Source organism: Jaculus jaculus, chromosome 13 (assembly GCF_020740685.1).
Source record: "Jaculus jaculus isolate mJacJac1 chromosome 13, mJacJac1.mat.Y.cur, whole genome shotgun sequence".
Taxonomy (NCBI): Eukaryota; Metazoa; Chordata; class Mammalia; order Rodentia; family Dipodidae; genus Jaculus; species Jaculus jaculus.
Window position 1 is genome coordinate 79,572 of NC_059114.1, and position 25,915 is coordinate 105,486.

Below are 25,915 nucleotides of genomic sequence, written 5' to 3' on the forward strand. Positions count from 1 at the left end.
GCGGCCCGCCCGCCTCGAGGCCCCGCCCCAGCCCCGCCCGCCCGGGCCGCCGGGAAGACCGGGCGGATTCCGCGCGCGTCAAACCACATGATCCCATAAAACATTCATCCGCTCCCGGCCCGTGCCGCGAGCGCCCCACCAGTGCGCGCCACCGCCCTCGCCCTCGCCTTCGCCCTGCGCGCCCGCCACCCGGAGCCCAGCCCGGGACGGGCAGAGCAGTGCGCGCCGAGCCTCGTCCCGCGGCCGGGCCGGGACCGGGCCGGAGCGGTGGCGCCTGGATGCAGACCCGGCCGCGGGGAGACGGGCTCCCGCCCCGAAGCCACTTCCAATCCCTGACGCGCCCCGCCCGACCCTTAAGATGAAGAGGGCGTCTGCGGGAGGTGAGTGTCCGCACAGCGCCGGAGCCAGGCTGCAAGTGGGGAGCTGGCAGGGCGATGCTTCCCCTACCCCGAGGCGCCGGGCACGGCCCGGGCTGCCAAAGCGGGGGAAGGGTCGCTGGGCGGCGTGTAGGGCCACCGCAGTGCCTCGCTGTCCTCCGGCCGAGAGCACCCGGGCCCTGAGAGGGCGGAGCCGGCGGCAGCAGCAAAAGTTGCGGCTTTCGGGGAAAGTTGACGGCGACGGCGGGGCTGGGGGCGTCGGGTTGGAGGTTCTAGACGCTGGATCGTGTCCGGAGTGGGGGCTGCGGGCTGGGAGGGCGGGGTCCGGCCTCGGAGCACCCGGGCCGCTAAGGGGTTAATAAGGGGTGGGGGGAGGTTTGCCGAAACGTGTGTACGGATTGGAGGTGAGGGTATCTCGTCTGCTCCTAGGTCTCAGCTCAGAACCTTTGGTTTCTCTGGGGTCAGACGGAATAAGGATGAATGAGTGCGTTGGCGACCGTAGAGGGCGTGGGGGACAGGGCAGTCCTAGCGCTGCTCTCCTGGGGCAGATGGTGATAGGAGGCAGCAATGTCTCCCGTTTCTGAGGCCCCTGCAAGGCTCAGTTGTGAGAACTGTTGGTGTTCCTGGCACCCCCTTCCTGGCATTCCTTTGGGATCCCTCCCCCACTGGGTGTGAAGTCCCAGCAGAGGAAGCAAGGAAGGGTGGATTTCTTGTAGGCTAGTCATGCCCTATCTGCAGGTTCTGAAATGGACACATGCCTGTCCCAGGTGCCCACCCCAGCTGCCCTGCTAATGCCCATTGTGCCGCAGGCTGCACACACGTTTTCTTGCACGTGTCTACATGCACACTTGCACACCTCCCATGCACACACATTGTCTGTTCCAGAGCACTCATGTATAAACTCTTTGTGCACACACAGACTTTGAGTGTGCACATTGGTGTCTTCACCCCCACTTGTCCACCCACGGCCACACATGGATTCCCACAGCATGCCTGCTGTGAGCTCCATGGTTGGCACATGCTGAGGCGCTTTAGCAGAACCCACTCCCACACCCACGCAGGCCTGTTTTAGGGGGTTCTGGGCAGCTGGGACCAAAAGGGAGCAACATCCTTGTTCTCGCCTCTTTCTGCGTGTCCTAGTAGTCTCCCCTTTGAAGCACATTGGCCTTGTGTGTGCATATATGTGTGTAAAATGATGTATATCTGCTCATGTGTACATATGACTGTGTGTGTCTGTGAGCACATGGATATATTTCGATTTGTCTCCCAGTGAGGGTGCCCCTGGGTACCCAGGTGGGCTGTGGCTGCCTTCTACCCAAATCTGGAACAAAGGCCCTAGGAATGTGTTTTGGAGGTTTGTTCACTGCTCCCAGCCTAGGCTAAGGTGCAGGATCTCCCAACCACCTCAGCCACAAGCTAGGGCCACAAAGGTGGTGACCTGTGGTGGGCTGGAATCCACCGGAACAGATTCATTTCCAACCTTGAGGTCATATTGTGACAAACAGGTTGTGAGGCTGCCTCTGCCCCTCCAACCAGGGCAGCCAACCCAGCATGGCTTCAACTTCCTCATCATGGTGATCTTCTGGTGAGAAGTTCCACAGTGGTTTCAACTTGCTCCAGTGTTTGTGTGGGGTAAAACATGTTGACAGAGTGAGCAGAAGCAGCTGACCACTCCCTATACTAAACCCCAGGCCTGTCTTCCCATCTGCAAATCAGCACTGTTCCCTGCCCTGCTTCAGCCCAGGGAAGGAAGGTGTGCTTCTGAGATAGGAGCTCAGCCGATCCCAGATCCCAGCTAGCAGAGGGGAGCTTGCAAAGCCTGATCCTGAGTGTAACATTGCAGGAGAGCAACAGCTGAAGGAAATCGAGGCTCAGGGAAGACACTTCTCCCCACCTTAGTCTTCCTCACTCATAATGTGGGTCAGTGATCAAAGGCTGCTGGAGCTCTTCAAAGCTGATGCCCAGTGGGGTCTCTTACTCTGTAACTGCAGAAGAGGGCTGGCTGGTCCTGGCTGAGGAAAATGAAACTCAGGGGGGGCTGCAGACCCCTGGCTGGTGAAGGGCAGAGTTAGAAGAATATCCCATCTGGTGAAGTGCCTCCTCCAGTGCTGTCTCTCCCTGTCCACTTGTCACTTCCCTGGCATCCCACTTACCTGTAGCCTCAAGGGAAGAAGGAAGGGCTTAGCCTGTCTGACAGTCCTGGGGTACCAGGAGGACCTCTGCTGACTTGAGGTTGGGAAAATGTATTTGGAGAATTTTGAAAGCAAAGCGCTGAAGTCAAAACTCCCAGGGAAGTGGGGCTTGGTGGCATAGGCCTGTAATCCCAGCACTCAGGAAGCTGAGGCAATATTGCAAGTTGGAGGCCAACCTGGAGCTATATGGTGACACCTGCCTCAAAATGAAATAACAAAAACCTTTTGGGGCAGCTGGACTGACCCCAGTGGGCATCAGCTTTGAAGAGCCCCAGCAACCTTTGATTGCTAACCCACACCACGAGTGAGGAATTCCTAGCCTTATGATATATAGCCCCTGTGGCAACCAATAAAACACCAGAAGGGGCCCAGCTGGAAGGCAGAGGGATCCCTTCTGCAGGTCTAGGCCTGAAAGGCTCTCAGGACCTTAGGCCTTAGGCTGTGCACCCAGGGAAGGGATCCAAAGAAGGAAGGTAGGGTGTGTGTGTGGGGGGGGGGTGTATATCAGAGAGAGAGAGAGAGTATATGAGAAGGATATAGCCCTATCATTGCTACCAAGGCTCCTGGCATTGCCCTGTGCCTGGTCAGTGAAGTTCATGCTGACCCACTTCCAGCCTGTAAGCCCTGACTTCTGACCCCAGGCAGGGCTATATGGCCATCTGCGGCCAACTGGAACCTGGACTCCAATATCTGTGAGAGTCAGGCTAGCTGCTGTGCCTGTCTTTCCAGGGCCCAACACCTACTTCACCCTTCAGTGTCCCTACCTGTAGGTCCAGCTGTACCTGGCTAAGGTCACCTGGGCCCTCCAAGTAGCCAAATCCCAGATGCTGCATTTACTTGACACCCTTAATTCCTTGCTTGCTCATTACAGCCCTCAAATCCTACTCTGATCAAGCATATCAACTGGGTGATCCTTGCCTCTTGTTTTCCAGGGTTGAATGCATTATAAAGGACAGCCACTAGTGGGAACTGAGCCAGGGGAGTAGGCACACAGTCTCCCCCCCATCTCCCTGCACCATCCCCAGAGACATGGTCCTGGCTAGGTCCCACTGCACCGGGTGTTTGGTACTGCAGTTTCTTCTTTTGTCACTGTATTTTAAACATTTTGCACATTGAGAACTATTCTTGTGCATCATGTTTAACTAGTGTGTGTGGAATCCCTTCCTGAGAATGCACGAAAATTTGTTTATCCAAAGCCACAGTCATGTCATTCCTCATGTCCCTACCCTGGCAGATCCTCAATTGAGGCCATCTGCCAGAAGAAGGGCCTGGACTTGTGCACCTCCCCTCCTCCACACACACACTTGGGTCAACTTCTGGCCAGGGTCTCATTCCTGATCTCCTCCCAGCCGTTTTGAACTCTTTAAAAAAAAATAAGGTGGGCAGTGGGGTGCATGGACCAAAATTTTAGCCATAGGGATGGCCATCTCTGGAGCTAGCCCTTCAGTGCCACATCTCTCTAGACCTCTTCATATGGCCCCTGATAATTTCCCCACCTATATGACTTTACTACCTCTACCTTGTTGTGGGAGAATGGATGTGGGGGTGATAGAGGTGACCCACAAATGCCTCATGACCTTTCCCAAGGCAACCAGACCCAGGAGGTGGAGATAAGAAGCAGGAGCTATTGGCACACCTTTCCAAGTAGCCTTGGAGAGGTGCTGAGCAGGCAGAGTCCAGTCTCCCTGTGTTAATCAAGATGGGCCTAGAAGGCAGCAGGTCCCATGCCAGCACCTTGGCATGCAGAGCTGAGTGGATGTGGGACATAGAGGTGTCAGGAGCTGACCTAGCTTCATTCAAAGTACCTGCCCTGTGCCTAGGGGTGCTCTTTGGCCCTCTGGGGAATTAGATTTCTACAGAATATTGGTATACATCAAAGGTTTTATATGGTCAAATTTGGGATGGGTTGGGTTAAGCTGCTGACAGAGGATCTTTCTCATAGGGCATCTCAGGGTTTCAGATGGGACAGGCAGTGCTCTCTTTGACAGGCAAACTACAGGGCCTGATGTACCTAGGAACCCATTTTGGAAAACAGTGAGAGGGTCTCTTGTAGAGGTATAGTGGGCCCCAAGAATGGACAGGGCATCCCACAGCAGTCTACACCCACAGAGCACCTAGTGGGTGGAAGGACCAATTTCTACCAGCAGCATAAGGCAATGTGCAAATTTAACCTTTGGATTTATGACTCTATTTCTTTGCAGCAAATGTCATGGGAAATGTCAGGCTAAGGCTGAAGCTGGGTAAGGGGCCCACTAAGGTAGGGGGTGGGGTTGAACAGCCTGGAGTACCCAGGAACTCGGAATAGGGTGGAGCTCCAGGATCCATACTGCCTCCTGGGAGCCCTCTCAGATTGCCCCTGGCCTACCTACCTGCATCCCTGGCACCGTATCCTTGATTTGTCCCAGCCATTGTGACCTTGGTAAGATGTTGGCTTTATTCACCCGTCTGCCAGGGCCCAGATGGGGCTGGCTTGGGGACCTGCCAGAAGTTCCCCTCCCTTGAGTCTAGGCAACTATAGGATCAGCTCATGCAGTGCTGGCTTGCTGTGTAACTTTGGGTCACACTGCCCTTAGCTGGGCTGCAATCCATAGCTACTGACCAGAGATGATGTTCCTAGCTCCTTGACCCCAGTCTTCCCCAGAATGTGGGACGCAGGGCTCTAGGACAGATGGTAGAGTTGCATGCAGAGCTGGTTGGAAGCTTGCTTGTGGCAACTGCTGGGCCTGAAACATTGCTCTGTAAGCACACAGTAAAGAGTGAAAGCCACTGACAATGTGGAAGGCAGGAAAGGGCTTAGGGCCAGCTAGAGAGCCACAGCCTCACATCTGTCCCCTGTGCTACATCTGGCTCAGCCAAAGTCTGATCTTCTGTTTGCCCATCCCCTCTTATGTCTCACTTCAAGCCTATCTCAGATTGGTCCCCTCCCAGGTCTATGGCTACATTCCCTCCAAGCTCTCAGTTGGCCATGTTGTCCTCCTTCTAGTCTCCAAGTCTGCCTAAAGTCTCTCTTGGCTACCCCTAAGTAAAGCTTTTGCTCCTTTGTTCTCAGAGTAAGCCATAGGATCTCCTGTAGAACCTTCTTGTCCACCCTTGCTGGGGGAGCCCCTTGCCCCCCAGGTCCAACTGCCTGCCTTTCCATCTCCACACCAGCAACCATGCACAGTTGGTGGCCCTTTCAGCAGTGCCCTGCAGATGGAGGCCCAAAAGGTATCCGAGTGTCACCAAAAAGGAGTATCCTCATCTATGTGATCAGTACCTGACTGCCAGCTAGTGCCTACATCAGCTGAGATATACCCAGGCTGGTGAACTACAAGTCTGGCAGTCAGAGGCAACCTAGCTGGTCAAAACAACTGCAAGCAGGGTCTCTAGAGCCTGCAGGCACTTTGGACCCTTAAGCCTTCCTGTGGGCATATGGATGGTATGAAGGTAGAAGTAGTGAAGGAGAGCTGGCCCACAGGGCTAGCCATGCAGGGAGCTTGACTTGAGCATGCTGGCCAGCTCTCAGTAATCTGGCTGCTGAAGCTCCTCCTGGCAGGTCAGGCAGCTCCTGTACCTCAGGCCTAGAGCAAGGCAGTTGGCTGTGAAAATGGAGGCTGGTGAACTCTGGGGCTTTTGGTGGGAGATGAGGACCCCACAATCCACAGCCTTCTCTGACTCCTGGTCACATCAACTTGACCCACCCCAGGGAATACAGAGGGGAGGGGAACCCAGGCAGGCAGTGGGACAAATGTTTGGGCCCTGTGAGCTCCTTTAAGCAAGAGCCTCTACTGAGTCATGTGGGGCCCAGGAGGAGCTTATGTGGAACTACCCCTCCCCTGAAAATCCTTCTGCCAGTAGGGTCCTTGCCAGCCATCTTAAGGGGAGTGAGTGATGGTTTGGCTCATGTCAGTGGGCTGAGAGGGCATAGTAGGCTGAGGGTGGGGGTACATCATCCATGCAGGCCCATAACTAGGTAGTGCATTAGAGAGGTTGGAACCTCCATTTAGGGATCTTCATGCTCAGGAGGAACCTGAGGAGTACCATGGGCCCCTAGGCAAGACCCTGACCTCAGGAACTTGGCTAGCCTAGAAGGCCATGTAGCATATTCTACTACTGCTGCTTATATGCTCAACTTTCAGGGCTATGGGGTGGCTGCCTGTGTTCCTTTCTGGCCCTTGGAGGGGCTCTGGACAATGGAAGCCTGGGTCATCTGCCCTTTAGGTAGGGTAGACATCCCAGAAACATCTTTTATTCCCCCAAGTATGTCTGGAAGCAGAATTTCAGAGGAAGGCAGGGTAGCTACTCTCCCCCTGGCCAGCATGAGAGTAGCAGTTCTGGGAGGGCTTTGGGCCAGACCAAGGTCACCCAGAATGTGTCATTTGCAGCTTTCTTGGCCTCTTCTGCCTATATTCCCCACCTTGGCAGAAAATCCCCCTCTCTTGTAGAGCCCTGCCATTTTCCTCCCATGAGCTCTTGCTCCTGTCTGCCCTAATAAGGCCTTGCATCTAGCTCTCCCTGGACATATCCAGGCCCTTTCATCTTTAGAGGGCACAGAACAGGCAGGTGCTGTGTCCTCTAGTATCCCCTGAGGATGAAGCAAATGGGGTGGGAGCCTGGGAGCCTGGTGGGGCTGGACTTTAGATCTCCCTGAAGGCTGCTGACATGAACTCCCATGGCCACCCAAAGAAGCAGCAGGACTATTGGTGTCTCCCCCAGAAGTGCCCCTTGCCTACATGTGTGGTCAATGGGGCATGTGGTCCTGGGTGTGCCTGGAGAGATGAACTTGTAGCATCCCATGGAAAGTGCCCTAGCCACACCCTCAGCAGGACTGGTAAGCACCAGGATGCCCCAGGGTAGGGAAGTTGGTTCCTGAGTGGGGCTTTGCTGTGGGGAGATTCCAAGGGGAGGATGGATCAGTGACCTCTCCTTGTTTTCAGCAAATCCTTCCTGGCACTACCAGTTTCAGGTTAACCCTGGGCAATGGAAACCCTGATTTCTTTTTAATTTTTTTTCAATTTTTTTGGTTTTTTTGAAGTAAAGTTTCACTCTAGCCCAGGCTAACCTGGAACTCACTATGTAGTCTCAGGGTTGCCTCAAACTCATGGTGATCCTCCTACCTCTGCCTCCCAAGTACTAGGATTAAAGGCATGTGCCACTACACAAGGCTCAGAACCCTGATTTCTTGTAATATCTTTTGCCCTCAAGCCACCCCAGGGCCCAAGGAGATATTCTCAAGTCCACAAAGTCCCAGGATAGAAGGACTTTATAATATGGGTACTGACAAGATAGGGTCAGCACCCTGAGGCCTACCCTTCACATGGGGTCCCCACATCCCCAGTGGAACTAGAACCTCTGGGAAAAGGGAAGGGGCCTTCACTGCTATGGTCCTGGAGCATAAGGTCCCCTGCTCCATTAGAGGCAGGGGTTATTAGAGTGGGCAGACTGTGGATAAAGGGGAGAGAAGAGAAAGTAGAAGAGGAACTTACTCCTCCCTGGCCCCAGTGGGAAGCCCAAGCAGCTGTGTGTGCTCCACAGCCTGACATGTAACCCTGCACACTGGGCCATGTCCAGGCTGTCCTTCAGCTTCTTGCCTCAGCCCCAATTTATGTCAGGCAGAGGCTGACATGGGAACAGATATGACAAGCTTCCTGTTCAAAAATTGGCAAAAGAAAACGTGTTCTCATAAAGATGTTTCATCTAGAGAATGGAATTTCAAAGGGGAAAGGGCGGGGGGAGAAAGGGTATTACCATGGGATATTTTTTATAATCATGGAAGATGTTAATAAAAATTGAGAAAAAAAGATATTCCATCTACATACCTCCTGGATGTCCCTGGGAGGACCCTTCGTAGCTGAGACAGATAGTGTCCCTGATGGACTCCATTGTCACTGGTAGAACCCTTCATAGTTGAGACAGATAGTGGCCCTGATGGATCCCATTGTCACTGGTAGGACCCTTCATAGCTGAGACAGATATTGACCCTGATGGACTCCATTCTTCACCTGCCACTAGAGCTACAGCCTGGCCCCGCCCAAGGTAGCCCAAGGCAGATGTGGGAAGGCATCAACCCCTCTTCAGAACCCTCTCCAATACTATAGGCCTACCCCATTCATACCCTACTCACAGGGCCTCAGTCACAGCTGGTGACTCTGGTAGCAGTTGCATAGATACCCAAGTCCCTGGTGGTTCCAGCACCTCCACCACCAGTCTTGGCACACACAGGAACACCTGCCTCTAACCCTCTCCACCACCAGTTAAGGCTTGATTCCTTCCAGGCAGTCACAATACTCCACCTGAGGGTTCTGTCACTGTCCCCTATAAGCAGAGAGCTCCAGGAAATGTATCCAGAGATCTCCAGCCCCTCAAGTCATAGGGCCATCTTCATCATTGATGCCTCTGGGCCTCAGCTATGATAAAAACTTGGTGTGAGGGGGACAACCTATGTGTGGCTTTGTGGTAGGAGTTAAGGAAGGAGGAAGACATTTCCATAGCCAGCAGTACATTTCCAGCCAGTTAGTAGACACTCTCCCAACCCTGCCTGGAACTCTCTGTGAGGGAGATCTACCCTGGCCTGGCCTAGCTGATGTCTCCCCCAACTCCAGTGCCCATTGGACAAAGCTCATAAACAGTGGCCCCAACAGAACTCAACAAAACCTCCTGTGGATCTGAGATTGCATTCCTGGGGCAAGGCCAGAAGTGATAGGGAAGGATCTGGAAATGGTCTAGCATCCTTAAGGCAGTGGAGAAGCTTAGAGGAGAAGACCTCACTGATCCCAGGTCTGTGCCCTGCAGGATGAGGACAGTGGCCACCCTAAGGGGCACTTATGAGACTGTCCCCTAGAGAGAGGCCAGATGCAGGCTGACAGTCCCAGGTTGGTGTGCTAGTCTAGCAGTTACCCTCTTATTGCTGGGACAAAATACCCAACCAGATGCAACTTATGGAGGGGAAAAAGGCTTTCAGTTTCAAGAAGTTTCATCATGTCTGAGAAATCTGGGCATCACATGTCTACAGCCTCAGGAAGGAAGTAGTTTGAGTAATAGGCTTGGAATTGGGCTATATTTTCCCAAAGCCCATCCCCAGTGATATACTTCCTCCAACAAGACTCCATCTCCCCAAGAACCCCTAACTTCCCTAAATTACCACCTGTTAGGGACCAAGTATTCAAAACACATGAGCTTATGAGGGCTTTTCATTCAAACCATGAGAGCTGGGCATTTCCTGGGTGGCTGCAATGTATCTGTCCTGTGTGGGCATCTGTGAGGTGAGTCTTCGGACTTTAATTCCAGGTGAGGAAATGAGCTTGGAGAGGTTGGGGGTGGGGCTCCCACCTAAGGCCTTACACAGGTCTGATTCAGCAAGGCTGGCTGCAGGACTGGCTGCAATGGGCAAAGGACCCCAAGGCACAGGTCTCGTGACTCCTCCTCCTCCTCCTGCTCTCACATCAGGATATGAGACCAAACAGAACAAGTCAGGAACACCTTGGATTTACTAGTCCATGCTCATGGTTAAAACCTGAGCAGTGGAGTAGTGGAGGGGTGATACCTGTCTGGGAGGGAGGCATGGCTGTCTTGTGAGATGGAGTGTTTTAAATAAGCATTCCCAAGAAGAGGTGGCTGTGACTGGGCTGGGGTGTGGAGCCTGCCAGGAGATGGAGTGGGGGCCTTCAAGAACAAGCTTCTTGAGGCTTAATAGTGAGATCCATGAGTGGCCCAAGCAGGGAGGTGGGGCCAGCTGGGCACTGGATGTATCCTTTGTGGGGTGAAAGGTCAGCCCTCCCAGATGCTCAGGGTTCCCGAGATGAGTGCAAGGAGTCTAGGCCCAGGGACAATAGGGCCTTTTGTAGAGCTTCAGGTGGAGGGGGGAGGGCAGGAGGTAGGCCATGATGGGAACCCAAGCTGACCCCTCCTGCATCGTGGGCAAAGATGCTGAGAACGTGAGACTGAGAAGGTACCTGACCTTCTAGGCTCCACAATCCTGGGACAGCTATCCCTTCCCCGACTGCCTGCTAAAGCACCTCTATACACTGCAGCCTCAGGATGTACCTGAAATATACTGACCTCCTTTTTGCAGGAGGCAGTGACACCTTGCTCCCACCCGTGCAGGTGAGAAGCCGCCAACAATTTCCATTCCAAATTGATTTCAAATAAGCAAGAGTTATCACACACAATCATATAGGAATAATTTGTCACTCGTTAATAAAAGAGCAATTACTTATTCACATTGCCCCTGTCTATGCACCATGAGCTTGTTTGCAGATCAGGGCTCTCTGAAGTAGAGAAGCTGAGACCAGGGCTAATAGCCAGGGATACAGCCCTGCCTCTAGCACAAAGTGGCTCCTACTGGGTTCTGACTGCCCCCACCCTATCCTAGTATGGAAGCTCAAGTCTGAACAGGAAGGGGTCACTCTGACAGTGAGGAGACAGGATCAGGTGTGGGTGATAAGAAATTGTTCAAGGTGGTAGGCTAGGCCAAGTGGATGTGGAGGTGCATTGAGGCTGGGCAAGGGGGAATGACTACCTGGTTGACACAGTTCTGGAATTATAGACCAAAATCTTCTCCTTCAAGTGTCTGAATTGAAAAAGTGTCTATAACAAAGAACCCAGTGTGTTTCAGAGACTCAGCTCTGTTCTCTGTCACCTTTGGCTGAACAGAGCTATAGTCTGTGCATAGGGCCTTGTCCCTTCACAGGATGCCAGCTGCCCAGATAGTGCATGCCAGTACTTGGTAAACTCTCATAGTTCCTTTTTCTTTTGCATGTCAGGAACAATGGTTTCTAGCCCATATTTGTCTACTTTCTGGAAGATACACTTTATCTTCTTTTTTATCATCTCTGTTTTGAAGATTTCAGTGAAAAATATGTAATGGTCTTTTTTAAACAATAATATTTTGATCAATAATACCTTGCACAAGGTTAAAACCAACACCCAGTTTTTAGAAGCTGATATAAAAATCCAGTTTTCTGTGTCCCAGCCTTTAGTCCCCTGCCCTAGTTCCTTGGATTTGTTAATGATTATCTTTGTTCTCTAAAACTCGTATTCTAGCTCATCCCTTGCATGTCCTTTGCTTTTCCTGGGGTTTATAGCTGGCTGATTTCTGTTGTTGTTGTTGTTGTTGATTTGTTTTGTTTTGTTTTTCCTCTGGTCCTATCTTATGGAAGCTCTTTACTATGTCAGGGTTCTAATAGATCTCTCATTTCCTCTGGAGTCTCATCTTAGGCCTTTGTCCTGCTACCCTATGACTTCCCCTAGTGACCACTAGGATTATATTTAACATTCATTGGATACATGTTTCTTTCTGTGAATGCATTCTCATTTTTATTTGAAACATAACCCCAACTCCTTGTAAGAAATGCATAGTAAGGAACTATTTCAAGTTCTTCCATGTTTTTAAGTTTGTTCAAGCTGGATTGACTAGGTCTAGAATTCCATATTTTAAAAAAATGTCCCCTCAGAGTCTTGAAGCTTACAGTGTTGCTATCCTGTGTCACTCAGTGTACTATGGAGAAGTCCAATAGTACCTTCCCTTGTTTATGATCACCTTTTCTTCCTAGAGTCTCAAGTCTTTCTTGATCTTCAGGGGCCTGAAATTTGCTAAGAATGCCCAGTGAAGGATCAGGTCCTCAGCTCTGGGAAATTTTCTGGTATTACTTCTTTGATAACTTTCCCCCCTCTCTTTTCAGTTTTCTCTTTGTAGAACTACCATAAAACACATTCAACCTATATTTGTCTACCAAGTCTCATTCATTTTTTTTCTTTTTGGAAGATTTCCATGACCTTGTTTTCTAGCCCTTCTATTGACTTTTTTTTCATTTTAGCAATTCTATTTTTAATTTCTAGGCACTCTTGGTTCCTTGGTCATAGCACCTCGTTCTTGTTTTAAATCCCCTTCTACCACTAGGAGGACTAATTAGAATTTTCTTCTAATTTCTGACTTTTCCTTATACTATCTGCTTCCTTTAGAGTCACTTCCCTCATTATCTGCCATGGTCCCTTTTCCATGTGCATGGTGATTTCTGGTTTTTCTGCTCACTTCGACAGAGGAAGGAAATTGAGAACTCTGTGCTAAAATGGAATATGCCAACTGATAGGTTGTCATACTAGGGGTTGTCCAGAGCTCTCCCATATGCCAAGAATAGAGACTCCTTTTCTGGATTGGTCTCCCTACTCCTCATAGGGTGTGCTTTCTTATCACCATCAACTCAGGGGAAAAGATGAACATGGTTCTGTAGCACAGCTTACTGAGTCTAATGTGTGGTAGTTAGACAAAGTAGGGATACCACCACTGTTGTATGACAAGCAGCAGCAACCGAGGATGCATGAGAGTGGGGCTTTCACAAGGTGTGACAGACTGTGTTGGCCTGGTGTCCAAATGGATCTGTAAGCCTCCTTTCTCTGCAGAGGCTGAAATCCATGGAGTAGACAGGGACATGATTCCGGGTGGGCTTTTGCAGCAGCCTGGCTCCAAACCCTCCTCCAGCCTGGACATAGCACCTTCTGCAAGGGCAGCAGTTAGGCCAGGCCAAAGTGTCCTTGAGACCATTACAACAGACCTCCTAGCTCCAAGTTTCTGACTCTGAGCTCCTCACATCCTCTGGATCCTCAGTCTGACTTGGGGATGACCACAATCAGACCTGCAAGATGGCTGTGCCAGTCTCGGTTGCTAGGGCCCAAACTAATCCCAGGGACTGTGGGCAACAACACTGGCCACAGAGCCCAGACCTCCATGGAGATTCCAAGCTAGAGGCATCACTGGGTTGCTGGGCGGGGGGGGGGGGGGGGGGGGGGAATGTGCTCAGTGTGATCTTTACATTACTGGTGTAGTTACAGACTCAGCAGCTTTTCCAGCTACTCTTCGAGATGGTAGATCCTACATCCAAATCCCAGCCCTCAGATCCCAGAGAAAGAGGCTTGGTCTATGGATGAGGGGGTGGAGAATGCCCAGAGTGACTGCCCCTTCTTACTGTGTAGTCCTTAGAGTTTAGTATCTGTTTTAGTTACCTTAGGATTTTAGGTGCCTTGTCCCCGGCCTCACTGGTGCCCTGTCAGAGATATTACCACACCCAAGCACCTATATGTTAGTGGAAGTAATAGTCACTTACTCACTGTGCTGTGGGTAGATGTGTCATGAAACCACTAGGAATAAGGAACATCTGCCCAGTGAACTGTCCCATAAATATCCTTCCCTTCTCTTCCTTCTGCCCTGTCCTGCTACTGGGCCCCATGCAAGGCTGGGACTATGATAGTGAATGACAGTGCCTTCCTAGGAGACTGATTCTCATCAAAAATACTCTGTAAGGCCTCAAAGCTCTGATGCTGGAATGAAACTTCCTTGGGCCCAGACCACTGCCCAGGGATGTCTAGTGTCCACAACACACTAGCTCACTGCTTATTGGCCTATGGTTCCTTGCCTTTGATTAAAACTGGCTGCCTTTAACATAATTACCAAGTTTGCCTCAGGCTGCTCCCAATCCAACATTTTATACATAGCTGGTAAGATGGTGATGGTGATAGTGATGATAATGGTGATAATTGTGGTAATGATGGTGATGCTAATGATAGAGATGGTGATGATGGTATAGTGGTGATAGTGATTACAGTGAGATGTGATGGTGATGATAGTGACTTCTATAATTTGGATCATGAATATCCCTCCAAAGGCCCCATGGATTGAAGATTTTGTCCATAGTGCATGGCAATATTGAGAGGAGACAGAATCTTTGGAAGGAGCTAGGTCATGGAGCACATGCACCTGAGGAGGATATAACACCCTGGCCCTTCTCTTTCCTTCTCTGTTTCCTGGATGCCACAAAGTGAACTACTTCCTCTGTTGTGTGCTTCTGCTATGCTGTGCCCACCATAGGCTCAAAGATAACAAAGCCAAGAGACTGTGGGCTAAAACCTCTGAAATTGTGATACAAAATAAACCCCACCTCTTTAAAAGTTGACTGCCTCATATTTGGTGTCTGTGACAGAAGGGTATCACAGTGATGATGATGATAGTGGTGATCGTAATGATGATGATGTAGTAATGATAGTGAGTATGATGTTGTGATGATAACAGGGGTGGTGATGATGGAAGTGATAAGGATAGAAGGCATCTCTATAGCCCTCTCTCCCTTCATAATCCTGGCCATGGGTCTGTACAAGTGGTGAGGACTGAAGGTATCAAAAGTAGTCTAGGACTACTTATTTGTCAGGAAGTACTGCCTTTCTCCTTTCCAGGTCCAAGTCTTTGCATCTTCAATATGGTTTTATTCTTACCTGTGAAAACCATTAGCCAATGCTAGAATCTTCTCATTCTGAAAAATACATTAGTGCTGACCTGCCCATATCCCCTCTTTCCAGGTCCTGCCCAGCCCAAAGACTCAACTTGGTATTAGGGGGTCATCGAACCATTTCAGTGGGACCTTGCCAGAGCCTCCAGAGCAGGGTGCAACAAGGGGCAAACCAACCCCCGCAGGATCCTGGAGGTGATTAGATTATCATGGAAGGGACAAGGCTCCAGGATGTCCCAACCTCAACTAAACCACTACACAATTACCCTAGATTTGTGTCTCCTAAAGTGTTATCATGCTTCCCTCCCAAGTGGGAACTATGTCACATAACATTTCCCCCTAGTGCTTGAGGATAGCTGTTCATCTGTTCCTTATAACCTTTTTTGTTTTGTTTTTGATTGGTTGGTCAGTTGGTTTTGAGGCCGTGTCTCATGTAACTCAGGCTGGCCTTAAACTCCTGATCCTCCTGCCTCTACCTCCTGAATGCTAAGATTATAGGCATGTTTCTTCATTCTTGAATTGCTTTTGCTTTTTTGAGACAGGGTCATGCTGTGTAACCCAAATTGGCCTTGAGCTCATGATCCTCTGCCTCTCCTCTGTCTTTGACTTCCATTCCAATAAGTCCTCTTTTATGCATGCCCAATTACAAGCCTCCTGACAGCAAAATACTTGGTTCTTCATGGACCTGCAGTATTCAATACTTCCCTTTCACGTGCAACCTCTATCCTCTAAGATGCTGACTTGCTCACTGTTCTTTTGGGCCAACACTGAACCAGGGTGAGAGATTTCTGGGCTCTGCCCACCCAGTCATGGAGGTTTGGCAGGGCAGTGAGTGATATCTCTGGTCCTTAGTATCCTTTTTCATTAGGTGGAAAGTTACATGGTCTTGGTTGGGCCCTTGTGAGTATAAAGATGGAAACACCACACATGGCAGGTGTTCAGTCACAAACCAGGTTGGCAGTTTGTTCTTGTAAAAGGTCCAACATTGTGGGCCACACTATATGTTGTGTCAACTCAATTCGGCTGAAAGCAGCCATAGATCATGGGTCACCACATAAGTGTGGCAGCATGCTAAAAACAAGACTATTGCAGTCAGGTTCGCATTGTTGGCAGAAATCATCTGATCAAGAGCAGTTTGTGAGAAAAAGGTTTATTTTGGCTTACAGACTCAATGGAAAGTCCCACAATGGCAGGGAAAATGACGACATGAGCAGAGGGTGGACATCACCCCCTCACCAACATCAGGTAGACAACAGCAATAATAGAGTGTGCCAAACACTGGCATGGGCAAACCGGCTATCACACCCATAAGCCCGCCCCCAACAATACACTGCCTCCAGGAGGCTTTAATTTCCAATTGCCATCAGATGGGGAGCCTAGCATTCAGACTACTATGGGGCACACCTAAATCAAACCACCACACAGACCATCACAAATGATGCAGCCAGCTCTTAGGCCATCTAGCTAAACACTTGTAAAACAGGAAGAGAGCCCCTCCTCCGCTCTGACCAAGGGCTTCCAAATGCTTCTCGAACTGTGCACTAGCCTTGCTCCAAGGGTGATTCCAGTGGGAGCAGCAGGTCATGGAGAGTTATCTGTTGCCTCTTGGATCCTTTGTTACTTGGAAAGTGCTGGCTCTCTCTTGCCCTGTGATGATGCTGTCTTCAGCTCTGTTGCAGAAGCCTCTGGGAGGCTGGAGCAGCCCTGCTCAGAAGGGTGTACCAAGAGTTCCACTAACTAGCAAGTTTGGGGGCCTTTCTGCCTATTCTGCTCCTGATGAGAGGTCAAGAGGCAGCATGAGCCAATCTCAGAGGGCAAGCTAGAGACAGCCTCAAGCCCTGCAGTGTGTCTTGTAGAAGAATATTCTGCTTGGACAGAAGCCTGGTTGCTTGTGTTTAACAAGTGCTGAGAGCACAAGAAGATGGGGAGAAGTATCACCCCCTTCCTCTCACTACAGTACAGCAGACCCTCCTCCAGGTCCTATGACTGCAGCCCCTTCACAACAGCCCTCGACTGCCCCTGTCTGATCCCCTGGCCTAAACCCCAAGGTTACTTGCTTCCATAGTATGTCTGTGCCTGTTTTACATTCTGCTTATGCTAACAATCCATTCCTGTCTGCCCCTCCTTGTTTGTCCTCTCCCAGTGTGCATTCTTATCACCTAGTTGAGGCCTAAGTGTATGCAACCATCACATACATTCTTGTGTGCACACCAAGAAGTCCATCTTGTACCTCAAACTTGTGGAAAGTTTATACTCTGGACCTCACAGGTCATCAACTTCACATCAGCAGCATATTTAGGGATAGGGTGGGAGATCCAAGATTCTGACCTGGGTGCTTATCCTAGAAATATGTGCCATAGTTGGGGGGAGGGGGCAGGACCCAGTACTGTGTGCCCTGCCAGGTTAGGTATCCTGTCCTAGGCAGTGTCAGGGTGGGGAGATGGGGTTGTAGGTCAGGTGTGTGGCAGTGCTTGGCCTCCCTTGGCCATTACTTAGGGAGGTCCCCTCCCTAAGGTCCCCAGGACAGGGACATACAAGCCACTGACTAGTTCCTCATTAGTTTCCCTGGTCACTAGAATTTGTGCTGGATGCTGGATTGAATTAGTAACAATCAGCTGTCTGGAAGACAGAGTTCACCAGGTAACTAGGCAGTAAGTGTGTGTTGGCCATCTGATGGGGTAGGCACCAGCTTCCCATGGGGAAGGGGACACTCACTGGGCCTCTGGCCTGAATGAGCATCAACCAGGCAGTGCCTCCATGTACTCAGCACAGGGACCCTGATATCAGGACTTATAAGGTGGATCAGGGAGGTGTATAACAGACAGGAATGTGTGGCTGGACCCAGTGAAGCACTGGAGCCCATAGGCAAGCAACAGATTGGAACCAAAAATGAATTCCTGACCAGGCCTGGTGGTACACTCCTTTTATCAGTTCACAAGTTCAAGGCCTGCCTGAACTACAGAGTGAGTTCAAGGCCTGCTTGGGCAACCTAGTGAGACCCAGTCTCAGAATAAAAATACAAAAGAGTTGGGAATGTATGCAACTCAGTGTTAAAATGCTTGCCTAATGTGTATAGTGCCTTGAGTTCCATCCCCATGAGAAGGAAAAAGAATTCCTGGACCTTTGAGCTTGAAGGAAGCTCCTGGAGTTCCACCCCAGCATTTTCACAGTATTGGGCCAACACAGGACTCTGTGACACTAAACTCAATTATGTGGCATATGCCACAAGGCAAGGTGACTATCTGTGAACAGTTAACTTCAAGTGTTAAGAACCAGGTGTTCAGCACAGCATCGGGGAAAGTACCTCTGATGTGGTACCGAGGGACAGAGGGATGTATGAATGGCCTGACCCTAATGTGATCCTCCATGGATGTACACTCTCCAACCAAACTCAATCTTCTAAACTCATGTAAGGCCCCAGGGTAGACCTTTTGGGTCTACTGTGTGAGCTAAACCTTTCTTTAAAAAAAATATTTGCAGGCTGGAGAGAGCTTAGCAGTTAAGCGCTAGCCTGGGAAGCCTAAGGACCGCAGTTCAAGGCTCGGTTCCCCAGGACCCATGTTAGCCAGATGCATAAGGGGCCACACACATCTGGAGTTCGTTTGCAGTGGCTGGAGGCCCTGGTGCGCCCATTCTCTCTCTCTGCCTCTTTCTCTGTCTGACACTCTTAAATAAATAACAATAAACAAAAATTGAGCCAGGTGTGGTGGTGCACGCCTTTAATCCCAGCCCTTGGGAGGGAGGCAGAGGTAGGAGGATCACCTGAGTTCGAGGCCAACCTGAGGCTACATAGTTAATTCCAGGTCAGCCTGGGCCAGAGTGAGACCCTACCTCGAAAAAGCAAAAAAAAAATTAAACATAAATTTTAGACCTCAGGACCTTTAAAAAAATATTTGCTATGTTGTTGTCATTATTTGAAGCAGGGTCTCAACCTAGCCTAGGCTGATCTGGAACTAACCATGTAGTCCAGACTGGCCTTAAACTTACGGTGATCCTCCTACCTCAGCATCCTGAATGCTGGAATTAAAGGTGTGAGTCACCACACCTGGCTTGAAACTTTCTTTGAGGGCTGGTATTCTGGGAAGGAGTTGAAGAGCTGGTCTTTCAGTGCTTTTGTTGCCTTGGGGTTGTAGGAACCCTGTTAGCCCTGGGCTGTGAACTGTGCCTTTCCCTCTTTTACAAAATGGGTCAATAAACTTGGCCCTTAGAAGACATCAGTCCTGAGCCTGGGTCCACCAAGTCCCCTGTTGTCTCAGGCAATCCCAGAATCACAAGGCAGGGAAAATTGGGCAGGGGCAGGGCCTGTGGCCAGGGGACAGGGATGATGACGTGGTTCAGTCAGAAGTCAGTTCCCACAGCTCTGCTACAACTACAGCATAACCTCAAGGGTGCAATGGCACATGCCAGGCCTCAGTTTCCCCAATATTTGTGGCTAGGCCTGATTCATATCAACCTAGGTCCTCTGCTGTCCTGCTGGAGTGAGTGACCATGCCCGTTATTGACCTTGCCTGCCCTACTCCATAGCCAAAATCAATAAGAAACAAGGCCTCAAGGGGCCCAGGACAGGGCAGCAGAAGCTGGCAAGCTAATCCCCAAGAGACACAGGGTGGGCTGCCCCACAACAGAAGCTCTTTTCCTCATCATCGTGGCCTGAAGGGGCACAGGAAGGACCATGGAATGGAACTGCCCCTCCACGTGTCTGTGGGCCCACGGGTGGAGGGTAGGTAGTATGTATGAGCAGTAAATGAAAATGAGGGGACAGATGGCCAGTGGGGGGTGATGAGTCAGTGATGGGGAGCTGACAGAAATGGGGATTTGGCCCAGGGAGTGCCCTGACCCTCTGCAGTGTGAGGATGACACCGGTCCCTCCACCCCCGCCTAGAGCTATTTCTGGTCTGTGTGCTAAGCTGTTCTGCCTTGTAACTGTGGTCTGCTGTGACCGCTTCACAGGGACATTGCTGGTATTTGAGAGGATTGTGAGCTGACCCAACATCCTAGATTCTTCACTCATGACCCCAGGCGCCTCATGCCCCGGCACCTATCCAGCATGCCAGCAATCCAGTCCCTGCCACACAAGGACTGTCCTCCATGCATGGGCCAGATCATGCTTTAGTGTCCTCCAGGTGGCACTGTGGCTCCTTCCTTCACCCACCCTTCCTTCTAGACTACCCGGAAGCAGAATTTGGCCATTCACTGCCTCAGTTTTCTGATCTGTAAAACAGGCTGGTGATATTGGTAAGAAAGCTAATTCCTCTGTGGTACTAACTCATGGATTTTTATACCAGCCAGTAGGATTTCTCCACCCTCCTTGGGAAGAATGTTTCTGCTTTAGGAAAGTCACCCAGCTAGTGGAGGGATGAAAGCCAATGCCCTGGGTCTGCAAGGCTATCAACCTTCACTATCTGTTAACCTCTGGGTACAGTCAAGGGGCCATCACCATGGGATGTCATCCCAGGCTGGGAAGGGTGTGGGGTCACCAGGGACAGAGCATTCTGGGAAGACACCAAAGGCGGCAATTCCAGCTCAGCTGCTCACTGGGCTGCTGAGGTGAGCTGCTGACCTCAGCAGCTCCTGCCTGCTGGCTCCAGCAGCTGCTGGGTGAAGACCCAGAAGCCTCTCACCCAACATAGCTCCTTCCTTCCTCCTCCCTCCACACACCCCTCAGTTCCAGGACCTCCTTTCCTCTGCCTTTGCCTTCTACCTACCACATCCTGACCTCTTTTCCTATCTCCCCTAGCCTCTCCTGCAGTAAAGGTGAACATGGGCTCTTGGCTCATAAGAGCTGTTGGTACTAGTATATGTAGCACAGTAGCTGTACCCTGCCTGGTCTCGCTGCCCCCAGGGCCAGGATCCAGTTACTGCCTTCCCTGAGGAATCTCAGAATCTTGTGTACATGTCAGCCAGCCCTCTCCTGCCATGGCCTCCATGCCCCTGTAACTCCTTAGCCAATCTGGACTAAGCCAGAAACCCCCGACTGCGACTCAGCTCCAACAATCAGTAGACTCTATAGGGGAAGGACCCTAAAGGAGGTCTGATGAGAACTGCCTGGGGATAGAGTACCTAGCTTGTGAGGGTAACTGAGGCAACTGGGTTGGGAAGGGGTCCTTGTGGTTTCTGTGTGTGAGAGCTGTGCCATGCATCCATAGGGGGTTCTTACTGAGAATGGGAACCCTAATGAAAGTAAGTGAGAGTAACAGGTAGAGGCTTCAAGAAGACAAGGGGTCTGAGCAACTCCTTGGGAGAAAGCCAGTGTCTTATGTGAGAATCGGTGGGAAGATTAGGGAGAGAAAATAAGAGGTGGGTGTGGTGAGGACCAGACCTGGAGTTCAGAGTCTTTGTGGTTCAGGGGACTACAGAGGCCTCAGCAATAGACTGGGAAGGCCATTCATGATGGCAGGCAAGTAGGTGGGGCAGCCTTGGGGTGGGGTCACAGAACACCCGCCCCATACCTTGCTAGGTCTCAGGCGATTTCCCAAACCCCTGCTGTGAACACAAACCATGTTGCAAGGTTGAGTTTGATTATTTCCTAAAAAGATCCCCCTCATGCTTGCTCAGAGGAATGGTTGCCATGGAGACCAGCAGGCAGGCCCCAAGAGGGGCCAGGCTGGAGCCAATTACTGTGGCTACAGCAGAAGAGAGCCCACTCCAGCCACTGCGTTGACAGCAGGGCTGTTGCAGAGGGCCGACTCTCAGAAGTTGGTTTCTCAAAGGCAGTTGTCTGGGCAGGAATGAAGCTATGTCTTTGTGCCCAATCCCTGCTGCCAAACAAAGCTGTGCACCACACAGGCACTCTCTCAGTTGGTTGCCTCCCTGGCATTGCTCATTCATGGATCCAGCATGGGCACCCACACTGACCCCCATTGGAGCTTTCAGGTGGCAGCCCCAGGACTGTGGTCTACAGGATGTGGTGCAGTAGTAGCCTGGCTTGGTCATGGTGTGGTGGTTCGCAGAGGCTGATGGTGCAGCCCAGCGTCAGGCTCAGTCGGTAGATGGTATACAAACTGTGGCATGGCAAAGCTGACAATGTGGCCTACTCCTCACCTATGGCAGGGAGAGCCCCAGCCTAACCCCGGGACATGAAGGTCCTATCTTGGTTGTCCCTGAGTCCTGAGGTTCCAGGCTAGGAAGTGTTGTTCATATAGCATGGTGTCCATCTGTGACAGCAAGTAAGTTGGCATGATCACACTGTGCTGTCCCAGGGAGAACATGCAAGAAACAGTAAGCCAGGAAAGGATATCAGATGTCAGAGCCCCAGCCCCAAGTTCAGCTACACATGGCCAGCCCAGGGAGGTACAGCCAGGGCCTAAGGGCTTGAGGGCTCTCGCACTGGACTCCTATCCTGTTACCTCCACCTCCTTGGAGGCCAGCAAATGGCCCCAGGCCATCAAGTCCAAGCCGAGCAGAGAGATAATCCAAGGGCCAAAGGGAGAGGTTCCCAGACTGGGGGGGGTTGTCTGATGACTGGCAAACCTTCTAATCTGCTGAGATATTTATTGATTGTTTGTTTGTTTATTTTGAATGTTCACGTGTGTGTGCATGCTTGTGATAGCACCTCAAGTGTCATCCTTAGGTATGTCATCCACCTCTTTTTGAAGCAGGATTTCTCACTGGCCTAGGGCTCTCCAATTAAGTTAGACTGGCTGGCCAGCAGACCACAGGGATCTCCCTCTGCATCTCTGAGCATTTAGGTGGGTACTGTGAATAGAACTCAGAACCTCACTCTTATAAGACAAGCACTTCCAACTGAGCTACCTCTGCAGCCCCTGGGGCTCTGGATTTAAAGCAATTGTCTATTCTACACCAGGCAGCAGAGGACTCCTGTGCCAAGGGACCAGTGTGAAGTGGAAAGCCCGGATGGTGTGGATCAGGGAAGTTAACCTGTCCCACTCCCACCAGCTGCAACCCTAGCCATTAGCCAGCTTCAACCTCCTGTCTTCAGAGTGCTGCTCTTAGCTATCCTGGCAAGAAAGGTGTTAGCTGTCAAGGAAGGTACTAGCTGATAACTCAAGTGTTAGCTGATAAACCATAACCCTCCCAAGGGGATTCACATTTTATAGACTCACTCCTGAAGGCAGAAAGAGCCTTCAGCATTCAAAGGACAAGGGCACTAGTGACAGGCGAGAAAACCAGCTGGGCCAGGGCTGGGACCAGCACCCCAGTCCCCAGAAGTCAACTGCTGGTATAGGTCATTGGTGATATCCCAGATGTATCTGGCCTATAGACCCAGGATGGGGCACAGCAGCTTGGAGCAGGGGAGGAAGCACTGGGAGGCTGTCCCACTCAGGACAGCTGGGATACCAGCAGGGATTGGCTGAGAAAGAGGGGATAGAGCAGAGAATGAGGCCAAGGGAGGAGACTGCAGGAGGTGCTCTGAGCCAAGTCAGGAAGTGCTTAAAAAGGAGGATGTGTGATATAAGGAGCAGCCTGCCTGGGGGGTCTAGGGGGAGGCTCCTGGGGGCAGGGCTGCACACTCTCTCCCTTTCTACTTCTTGCACCCAGGCTTCTGTTCCTGTGATGACAGAAGCATTGCTAGGGGGAGACCTAACCCAAGCACCTTGAGACCCCTACAGGGAGAGACCCTAGAAGCTGCAGATTCTTCATTTAAGGATGGCTCCCTTAAAAGGACTTCCCAGAATCCAAGATGCCAGCGGTTTCTAGAACTGCAGAGACCTGAGTATAAGGTGTGAGGTACAGTCTGTCTCTGCAGCCTGGGAGGAGGGGCCTGGAGGCCCTGGGTGAGTCTCAGCTTGAGGCATCTCTTCACGAGTCCACATTCTAGCCTGGCTAGTCCACCAGTGTTTATCAGGAACTGGCCTCCTCTCTCAGCCTGGCCTGTGGGTTTGTGGGGCAGACTAGGACAGGACAGGGGTAACACTGACACCCATGAGAATAGCAGCCAGGTCCCAGGGTCTGTTTGTTCACTAGAGTCCCAAGATGGTATCTATAATCATCCCATGATACCTTCAGATGGGAGTTAGGTGACCAAATAGACTAAACCTGATGGGAAGTGAGTCATAGTTACAACAGCAGGTATGTGGGGTGGGGTGGCATGGGAAGTAGAGGTGTGTGCATCAGTATACAGTATGTGACTCTAGGGATAATTTACAACCTAGCATTGTACATATGGCATGAGAGGCAAGTGCCCCACACCCCCATTCCTGGGGTAGATGGCCCTTAGGCCCTATCCTAGTCTTTCTGGAGGCCCAACCCAAGAACCAGCCTGATTCTAGCATCACTCCCTACCTCTGACAGTTACTGTCCACTGACCACCCTTTCCTATGCCCACAGGGAGCCCACTGCTGGCATGGGTGTTGTGGCTGCAGACCTGGCAGGTGGCAGCACCATGCCCTGGTGCCTGTGTGTGCTACAATGAGCCCAAGGTGACGACAAGCTGCCCACAGCAGGCCCTGCAGGCCGTGCCCATTGGGATCCCAGCCTCCAGCCAGCGCATCTTCCTGCACGGCAACCGCATCTCCCATGTGCCAGCTTCCAGCTTCCATGCATGCCGCAATCTCACCATCCTATGGCTGCATTCCAATGCATTGGCCCGGATTGATGCAACTGCCTTCACTGGCCTGACCCTTCTAGAGCAGCTGGACCTCAGCGACAATGCACAGCTTCGTGCTGTGGACCCTACTACATTCCATGGCCTGGGTCGCCTGCATACACTGCACCTGGACCGCTGCGGCCTACAGGAATTGGGCCCGGGCCTCTTCCGTGGTCTGGCTGCCCTGCAGTACCTCTACCTGCAAGACAATGGGCTACAGGCACTGCCTGATGATGCTTTCCGTGACCTTGGAAACCTCACACACCTCTTCCTGCATGGCAACCGCATTCCAAGCGTGCCAGAGCGCGCCTTCAGAGGCCTGCACAGCCTTGACCGCCTCCTCCTGCACCAGAACCGTGTGGCACATGTGCATCCACATGCCTTCCAAGACCTTGGCCGTCTCATGACACTCTATCTGTTTGCCAACAACCTCTCTATGCTGCCTGCAGAGGTCCTGGTGCCCCTGCGGGGCCTGCAGTACCTGAGGCTCAACGACAACCCCTGGGTGTGTGACTGCCGGGCACAGCCGCTATGGGCCTGGCTGCAGAAGTTCCGAGGTTCCTCATCAGAGGTACCCTGTAGCCTGCCCCTGCGCCTGGCTGGCCAAGACCTCAAGCGCCTGGCTTCCAACGACCTAGAGGGTTGCACCCTGACTGTAGGACCCTTCCGTCCTATCCAGACCAGTGGAGCCACCAATGAGGAACTGCTGGGCCTGCCCAAGTGCTGCCAGCCCAATGCTGCAGACAAGGCCTCAGTGCTGGAGTCTGGGAGGCCAGCCTCTGCTGGCAATGCCCTAAAGGGCCGTGTACCACCTGGTGACAACACACCAGGCAATGGTTCGGGCCCACGGCACATCAATGACTCTCCCTTTGGGACCTTGCCCAGCTCCGCAGAGCCTCCACTGACTGTGCTGAGGCCTGAGGGTTCTGAGCCGCCAGGACTGCCCACCACTGGCCCTCGCCGGAGGCCAGGCTGTTCCCGCAAGAACCGCACACGCAGCCAGTGCCGCCTGGGCCAGACGGGTAGTGGGGGCAGTGGAGCTGGAGATGCAGAGGGCTCAGGCACTGTTTCAGCCCTGGCCTGCAGCCTCATGCCCCTGGGCCTTTCACTGGTGCTATGGACAGTGCTTGGGCCTTGCTGACCAGCCACCAGGTGTGTGTACATATGGGGTCTCCCTCCATGCCGCCAGCCAGAACTGGGGACAGGCTCCATGGGCCCAGGCCAGGTCCTCCCTGAGGGACTCCTCCCCACCAGCCCACCCTCATCTCCGCCCCGTCATGTTTACAGGGTTCCGGAGAAGGCGTTTGTTCCAGAACGCCACCTCCTACCCGGATCGCGGTATATAGAGATATGCATTTTATTTTACTTGTGTAAAAATATCAGATGACGTGGAATAAAGAGCTCTTTTCTTAAGCTGTGGCCTTATGGGCTGGGGGTGCTGTGGGTGGTGAGAGGCGAGGGTGGGCCCAGATGCAGCATATCCCCACACACTGACATCAAGGAAGCCTAAAGAGGAAACAGAGCTGCTAGGTTGCACCCTAGGCT

General features: G+C 51.7%; 1 protein-coding gene across 1 annotated transcript; it reads left to right on the forward strand.

Annotated features, from left to right (window-relative positions):
- The first annotated feature begins 251 nt into the window (after window positions 1-251).
- On the forward strand, window positions 252-25,783 carry Rtn4r (reticulon 4 receptor). Its single transcript, XM_004670752.2, has 2 exons — window positions 252-380; window positions 24,112-25,783. Exons 1-2 carry the CDS (start codon window positions 359-361, stop codon window positions 25,509-25,511), a joined length of 1,422 nt encoding a protein of 473 aa, XP_004670809.2. The 5' UTR covers window positions 252-358; the 3' UTR covers window positions 25,512-25,783.
- The last annotated feature ends 132 nt before the right edge of the window (window positions 25,784-25,915 follow it).

Bases quoted from the DNA above. Each gene is read 5' to 3' on its own strand.
- Rtn4r (XM_004670752.2), top strand. From the start codon at position 359: ATGAAGAGGGCGTCTGCGGGAG. The intron at 381-24,111 runs GTGAGTGTCCGC...CTATGCCCACAG, and splicing joins GAAGAGGGCGTCTGCGGGAG to GGAGCCCACTGCTGGCATGG.